We start from the raw sequence: 8,654 nt of genomic DNA on the forward strand, positions 1-8,654 counted from the left end.
ATTTACTCCATGGTTTCTCCCTATTCACACGTGGCCCTCTGATGGCTCCATTGGCCAGACCCTTTCAGCATGCACCTTTCCCCAGATCAATGAATGCTTCGAAAGACAGATTAGATTTCCTTTTAATGATTCCATCTTTCTCAGATTTTTTTCCCCACTCTAAATGGCTGTCCGAGAGTGCATTACTTGTTTCCTCATGTATGTAGTCCTGTCTTAGCATATCGAGGGCAAAAGCGAGCAGCACTCAGCAGCAAACAATGTAAGCAATTAGATGGGAAATGAAATACAATTTATTTTCACTGTGTCAAAAGCATATGTGTTTCCCCGTCTTTATAATATTTATCAGTTAGTGTATGATTACAAGACAGAGAGCATAATTAAGACAATATTGCCTTATAATATGGGAAATCTCAAATCAGGTTAAGTATTTTTTTTATCTATATGCAGCCTAATTACACAAATTTGCCTAAAGAGATCATTTATAATACAAGTTTCTTTAGACCCCTGATTTTGAAAAAAAAAAAAAATGATGTCATATTTGCTTCTAATTTTTCTTTTTCAATTATAACTTCTTGGCTTTTCTTACAGCCTTTTGTTGAGTAGATTAGCCTGCGTTTTGTTGGGGAGTTCAGTACTGCAGAGCTACAGTGTGCCTCACACCCTCTGAGCATTTAACACAGCATGGACCTTAGAAATAAGAAGAGGAGTCAGTGTTGATTATTGCTCATTAGCCAAGAGAACATCCACTTAATGTGCAAGGAAACGAGTGACACACCATGCCCCACTGGAAATGGTCCCTGTGTAGCTCTGCACAAAATGTTAGCTAATGCATTCCATTTGCTCTTTGTTACCAGGAGCAGGTTGGACACCTTTGGTGACATAAGCAGGCATGATTACTTTGTTTCTGCATAGGCATTTTAATCCCTAATTTCATGCACTGATCAGAGGAGAGGCCCTGAGCTCTAGACATGATCACTGGCCCTTCAGTAGCATTTCAGCTGAATTCTCATGATCAAGAGGAGTCTAGTCACGGGCCCTTAGGAGGAAACATCCTGTGAACTGTGAGGAAATAAGCATCGTTTTTTTATGATAAGGTTCAATGCGTTTACATGGAGCTAGCTGTCTTTGCAGGAAGCCATTTATTTGTGTACTCTTTTTTAAATATATAAACTGATGCAGATCTTCAACAATCGTTTAATTAAATGTATTTTATTCATGGACATTCATTGTCAGGCTTTTTAAAGGTTTAGTTTGTTTTTCATTGTAATATCTTGGAGCATTTTAAAAAAACCAAAGTTATCCTAGTATTATATAATCATGAACTTTCAGTCTGAGTGCGATGACGATTTCTTTAATTAAAAAACGAGAAATAAGTTGTTTTTTTTTAAGAGATTGCATCAATGAGCTGGCTGATGCCTCTTATGAATATGCATCGCGTGGTTAGATGTGGCTCTCAAGAAAGATAATTGATTACACAGGAAGGCAACATGGTGAGAAGAGTTCCAGAGCTGCTAAAGGCTCCGGAGCCTTTCTCTTGGCTAAGTTGTGGTTTGTTTAAAGCACATCCCAAACCTAGAGAGGATACGGCTCGAGCGAATCAGCGCTTTTCGTCTGCTTTTCCTGCCCTGAATGGAATTGAAAGGGTGCACTAAAAGGTTAGACTCTGACTGGCCAGCTGAATCTGCTATGTGTTAAAAAATCTATAAAAATATAAACGCAATAATAAATGAAATCCCTTTTAAATGTCAGCATTTGTATTATTTTATTATTAACTGGGATAGTGTGACAGTCTACGCCGATCTCATAAAATAAACTTTAAAAAATTAGTTTGAAATAAATAATGCAAAATCTTCCTTCCTTAGACTTTCAGAACTTAACAACAATTTGGAGGAAATCGAATAGGTTAATAAAATATATTTTCATTCGCGTGTGTGTTTTCTTTCTTCATATTTAACTAAAAAAAATCTGTTTACATTTAAAATCAACATCGTAACAAACTAAAACAAACAACGGAAAAACAAGCAAAAAAATAAATAACTACAAACAAACAGACAACAAAAAAAACAAATGGAATTTGTTATAAACCGCATCTCACATATCGCGAAATACTTAAATTGAGGCTATGGCAGTCGTAAAAGGTTAAAAAAACAAACAAACAATCAAAATCAAATAAAAAAAAGGAAGAATTTGATCTATATACCATCCGTAACTGTTTTCTTTATTGCACTTTAAATATATGGCTCGTGCACGAAAAGGTGCTGTTTGCCACCTCAAATGGAAATGCCCCTTTTTGTTTCATTAAATAATTTGGAACGTTTAGGGCAAAAATAGAATTTTTACATAAAAGGTCACACACGCACGTTAAAATATTAAAAACAAATGCAGCGCACTCTGAGGAACTGCTGCAAATGGACGTTCTAAAAATAATACAAAGACTTCAAAACGGGTCTGAAAGGTATTTTCTTGTGACAGGATTATAACTGAAAAATGTTGCTATCGAATTTTAAATCGAACTGATGGATTAATTAGAAATTGATATAAAAAAAAAAAAGGTTAGCAGTTTAGCTGAATGAGTGTCAGTGCATCAGAACACTGGCGACTGCAAGTGACTGTAGAGGGAGCTCCAACACTAAGTTTACATAAACTTCCTCTGATAAGGGCTCACACATGCAAATGATCTCATCACGGGCAAACAAAATAAATGATGTTATTATTAGTCATACGGCCACGATATATTACAATTATACCATAGAGCAGCATAAGCTGTGGAAAATGTATGATATATGTGAAGAGCAAAATCATTACAAATTGAGCATGATGAGATCTGGGAGTTGCACTGCCAAGCCAAAATCCACCTTCAGGATCAATTGAGCCATTATGACCAAGTACCAGCGATGCTTTAACAGTCGTTCATTACTTAAAGTCTCTCGATAGACGATAATTTCTGGTGAAAATGAATGAAAGAATTATTCGAAATATTAATGCGCCCGCTACAGCTCTATAGGGATAATCTCACAACATTAATATCCAAATCTATGCCGCAATACTGGCTAATTAGCCTTAAGTCCCGCCACTATATAAAGTGTGATAAATCCCTCTCGAATATATACTTATCACAGCCACGGAGGATGAAGTCTGTACCCCGGGCTGTCCAGTAACACACATACAAAAAACCAAAGCAATGCATTTCAACATGCAATGCACAGTAACAGCCACCATCAAAAGCAGCTGTCAAAATACCTCGGCCAAGAAAAAAAAACAATCTTATTGTTTGGTTTTTTTGTTGTTGTTTTTTTTTTAAGTTGCAGCAGTTCATTTATTAGCCAAAATATAGACTTTCTTGTACAATTTGGTTCACAAGTATGTACATATTCTTAACTTTATATACAAAACATTTCAACATCAAATCCTCACAGAACTTACAAAAAGAAAGAAAGAAAAAAACTCACAGACTACAGGTTCATAGATTATTACATTAGCAGTTTTACACAGGACATGCTTACAATGTAAGTATACAGAGATGTATTATTCTTATATTACATTCCATATTCAAATTAAAATTAAAGAAGAAAGAGGGTGGGTGAGGGTTTATGGAAAGAGCCAAAAGAACCGTGGCTGGTTCTGAGGTCTAGTTGGTTCTGAGGCCTGAAATACACAGGGGTACAACAAAATGTAACAAAAAATGTAGAAGAAAAACAACAACACTAATAATAGTCTCACGAAGAGTGAAAACATAAAGTGATATAAAAGTGACAATTGCCTTTCAAAAACGAACCTGGAGTGAATTTGCATTGAGCTCATTTGCATGACTGAACAAGTTAGTGTAACATAGGCCTTGAAGAAATAACCCAAGCGCACACAGACGCATGAAAAAAATGAAACAAAGCTAATTTGGGTAAATGTGGCATTTTAAACTAAAATGTGATATTGCATTAAATGAAAATTCCCAAATGTCATTAACTGACAGCCTCGTTATCTTTGAACTGCGTGGAAAGCTGTTAAAAACAGCTTTTTCTCTGCATCCAAGGCACTAGATCTCTCTGAAGCTGCAGCAAAGAAAATCAAAATGCGTTAATTGAACTTCCTTTGATCAGAGCTCATCCTGGGTTTATGGGAATATAATGTTAAAACGACGTGATTTAATGGGTTGAGGACTTAATGTAAACCATAATACAGGCGCATGGACCTCAAAATAAAGTAGACGACGTAACAGCAACTCAAGAAATAAAGGGGGCATCTTAAGAAGAGTTTTCGCCAATTTCAACGTTTTTTTTCCTTAAACACTTCCTGATGAGGTTTTTTCTTAACCCTCCCGGACAAGCTGTTACACACACACAGGCACACATCGCACACACTGTATTCTGCTGTAACATTAACACTGGTTATCTGCGTGGCCTAGGCAGAAAAAATATCCATGAACAGGCAAAGAAGGCAAAAGAAGGTCTAAAATAAAATAAATGAAATTAACTAGTGTCTTTGTTTTGTAGTTATTTATACATGCGCGTCTCAGTGACGAGGACATGTACCTGTGACTGAAGTCTCTGAACTATGACTCTTGTCCTCCGTTTGCCTGCTGCTGTAGAGGGCCAGGCCGGTGGCAGTGGCCTGGTTCGCCAGTCCCAGATAATGATTTGAGTTCAGTAAAGCCAGCTGGTGGGCCGAAAAGGCTCGGTTCGTCCAGTTCTGGATTTTCCCAACCGGACAAGAAGAGATAAGTCTGTGAGGAGCGATTATGGTCTGAGCGGCCGGCCCTGCGGAGTTGCTGCCGTTCATTTGCGGTGATTTACGTGGATTGTCTGGGGCCGTAGCTGTCTCTGCCAAAGACCAGATTTTTGGTTTTTGGGCTGGGACGGGGTTGTTTTCTGAGGGCGGTGAGCTCACGGATACAGAGTTCAGTTTGAGCTGTTCCCCGTTTGGCTGGGACGTTTTCATGTCCAAAGAGTGGTGACGGTGATTGTGGAAATGCTCTGCTCCTCTCTGTACGTCTTTGCCCTCCTTCCCCACAGCCTTTAGAAACCTCTGGTCGGGCCCTTGTAAATCCTCATAGCCGTCAGAAATCTCAGAGTCACTCCTCCCGTCGAGTTTAATATCTGAATGCAGGTCGTCCTGGTCGTCCAAGTCGTCCTTGTTCTCAATATTTTCCGTGTCGATGTTCTCCAAGTCGATCTCCTCCTCATCCTCTCTCTTGTCCCCCTCCCCCCCTTCGTGATCGCTGGTGTAAACATTTCCTTCTTCGTCCGTGCGGTTCCGGGGGGTCCAGGTCATCTTGTTCTCCTTCTTTAGCCTCCTCCGGGCGTTGGCAAACCAGGTGGACACCTGGGTGAGGGTCATTTTGGTGATAATGGCCAGCATGATCTTCTCACCCTTGGTTGGGTAGGGGTTCTTGCGGTGCTCACTCAGCCAGGCCTTCAGGGTGCTGGTGCTCTCCCTGGTGGCGTTTTTGGGTCTGGATGGGTCACCGAATTGATATTGGCCATATGGGTAAAAGGCAGGGTGATGGTGAGCAAACCCGGGGTGCTGGACACCGGGACTGTCTTTCAGTTCATACTGAGCACCCTGTAAAAACAAAGAATCGACGCGTAAGAGGGATTAGACATATTATATCAATACCATCAAGTAGTTTGTGTGGAAATGTTTACATTGCGCAAAATCCTCTCTAGCTATCAAGAAATAAAGACAAAAGTGGGATTCTTAATAAAGTGTAAACAAACTAAAAGATTCAAGTGTTTTGCAGTGGAATTAAATCACCAAGCGCAGATGAAAGGGGGAACAGTAATTTCTTAGTTTAACAAACACTTCCGAAGTGAAACATTTACTATTACACACTATTCTCCACCTTTACCTGTAACCTCCCACATTACATTGCATCATTTTTTTTTCGTTACTATCAGTTTCCGGAATTTATGTGCTAAATGCGCATAAAAGGCTTAAAGCGCACTGTTAATGTGTCACTTTGTATCCACTTTTAACCATATTTTACAAACTACTCAGTTACAAAGTTCAACGCGGCGTTCTAAAACTTTAAACTTAAAAGGAATAAAGTTATCCCAGTGTCATGTGTAGCTTACGTTTCGACAAAAAGTTTTTAGATAACTTAAGCGAAAGGAGAACAACTCACCAACTGATTGAAAATTGATATATCGTTTGTGTAGGGGAGAAACGCTCCATAGCCTTGCGCTGCTGCGGCGAAAGGAGATCCATACATAGTCGAGAGGACGTTGGAAAGTGCCCCGGACGGACTGAGCTCTGTCCCGGCTCGGGCATTGTTGGCGATCCCCTGGCGCTCCGGCGGGTATATCGGTCGGATGTACTGATATCCCAGCTGAGGGAAAGACATGGTGGTAGGAAAAGGGAAAAAGGTCTGCTGCAATCACACAAAGCAATGGAATTGCCTCGATATCCACTTTTACAGTGTGAGCATGTGAGCAACAAAAGGTGCAAGCAAGGGAAGTCTATATTTCCTCGGGAACAGCCAGTGTAAACGATCCGGTTGCGCCCCTTATTTCTTCCTCCTCTTCTTCTTTCCACCCTCACTTCCCTATTGATCTGGATGGACTAAGGTCAGGTCCTTACAGATTGCTTTAGATTATTGGGACTCCCTTTCTCAGATTGACATTTTTAGTCGTTTAGAAGCCCCTCCTATTTCTCAAATCTCACCCCACTCATACAAACCACACACCAAACACACTCTCTCTCTCCCTCCCTCCCTCTCTCCCTCTGTGTCTCTCTCCCTCTCTTTCGGATAAGTGCACTGACGTCGCGAGCTCTTATTTGAATGGGGTTTCAAATCTCATTTTATGGCTCGCCAATCTATTTCATTTGCTATTTGTTCGCGTCTGGCCTAAACCGCAATTTTTGTATTAATTCGCACAATTTGACCACGCGGATACACGTAAGCAGTTTGCTGATTAACTTTTTTTGGGCTACAATTTGCTTTTAATATAAAATAACAGAAGAAAGTTTTCTCTGGAGACTCAAACTTGGAGACTCAGCTACGAAAGGGTATCGGTTAAAACTCTAAAATCAGAACGTAAAATTAAGTTTATAACCACTTTTAAGTCGTTTTTTTTTTCATTTTTCTTTTTCCTTTTGAATTGCCACACACTAAAAATACAATAACCAATGCAAGGGAGCTAATAACAAGTAGAAAAAATAGTACTTATTAATAACAAATGCCTGTCGGACTAGGGTTCGAGCAATGTGTTTCCAATTACCGGCTTCAAATGCCCCCGGATCACAGGTTACGCACACTTTTTTATTTATCGCTTCATCGCTGCGTGCAAGCTGTGTTTTCTTACACCGATTTGAGGTGTTATGTTCTCTTGGTGGCATGAGACTCGGCGTAAAGTAATTCTTTAATCTGAGACATCAAACGAGTCGCATGAAACTACTTGACATCAAAAGAGACGCTGATGATGGGCGCATTATGCTGTTAATGAAGACTAAGTGTAAAGTAACAACAGTCATAACAAACATTAGAGTGGATTCGGCTGGAAAGATGTTTATTCTGGGACACGACACTACACGAGAGGGAAATAAATGAAATAAATAAAAAAAAAGAAGAAGCTAAAAACAAGACCGAATTATTAGAAAACAACAACAACAATAACAACAAACTAATAATATTAATAATCAAAATCAAAATAACAACAATAATAATAATTTTGAACATGATGAGATTGAGTGACTATTCAGTGGTTTTAAATAAACACTTTTAATCCACTAAAACGCAAAACGGTCATCCGGCCATACTGCACCTTAAAGTAATCCATTTGATAATTTTCATACGACCGGATGTTTCTTGTTACTCGTGCGGATTAAAACAAAACAAGAGAGTCAGAATTGAAATTCCATGAATCAATAAATAAAATGTGTAAGGGGCAACCCTAATCGCCTTTCAATCCGCCTTTGTAGCAGCATCTGTTTTGTTAATCATTTGCAAAACAACTACAAAAAGTTGAATTATTATTTCGAACACTTTATTTAAATATGGTATAAATCTTTATGTATTATTGACAGCGAGATAAAATCCCATCAATCTCTTCAGTTTTGATAATGCAATCCGGGTTTCCAAGAACTCTGAACTTGTATAAACCTTTAATCTTCTTTGGAAGCAGATAGTTATCATTGTCTGGGAGGGATAATAACAGCTATAATTTCTTATATAGAGCTACCCATAAGGATACGCCTTGTTTCTGTTAAACTCTGTCCTGAATCTGTGTGTGTTCTTCGCCGACATCCACCACAACCCGGATTATGGGGTTATTAATTACAACGGCTTTCTGGTGCCATCCGACTGGAATGGTAATCACTACATAGCAGTCAATAGCACGTTCACACTTAACACACACACTCGTGCGCGCAGACACACATCACATCGACCTGCAAACTGAGGGGTCTAGACAGTGAAGTGAGGGCAAAGATAAGTGGAAGGTATAAGGAATACTTTGACGCACAACGGTGTAACAGCACGAATAAGGTAAAGCTTAAAAATGAAAAAAAAAAAAAAAAAGCAAGTTCAAACACCATATTGCAGAATGAAAACCATGTGTGTGCGCGGGCGTGTGTGTATGACTAAATGAGAGCGAGCGAGCGACAGAGGAAGGGAGAGAGAGAGCCAGCGAGAGAGAGAGAGAGTCGTAATAGCTGAACGT

General features: G+C 39.3%; 1 protein-coding gene across 1 annotated transcript; it reads right to left on the reverse strand.

The window, feature by feature from the left end:
• Nucleotides 1–1,193: 1,193 nt before the first annotated feature.
• irx3a (iroquois homeobox 3a) lies at nt 1,194–6,615 on the reverse strand. The gene is made up of 2 exons (XM_004539674.5): nt 6,119–6,615; nt 1,194–5,556 (listed from the first exon to the last, which is right to left on the reverse strand). Exons 1-2 carry the CDS (start codon nt 6,335–6,337, stop codon nt 4,507–4,509), a joined length of 1,269 nt encoding a protein of 422 aa, XP_004539731.1. The 5' UTR covers nt 6,338–6,615; the 3' UTR covers nt 1,194–4,506.
• Between the last annotated feature and the right edge of the window lie 2,039 nt (nt 6,616–8,654).

Source organism: Maylandia zebra, linkage group LG1 (genome assembly GCF_041146795.1).
Source record: "Maylandia zebra isolate NMK-2024a linkage group LG1, Mzebra_GT3a, whole genome shotgun sequence".
NCBI classification, from domain to species: Eukaryota; Metazoa; Chordata; class Actinopteri; order Cichliformes; family Cichlidae; genus Maylandia; species Maylandia zebra.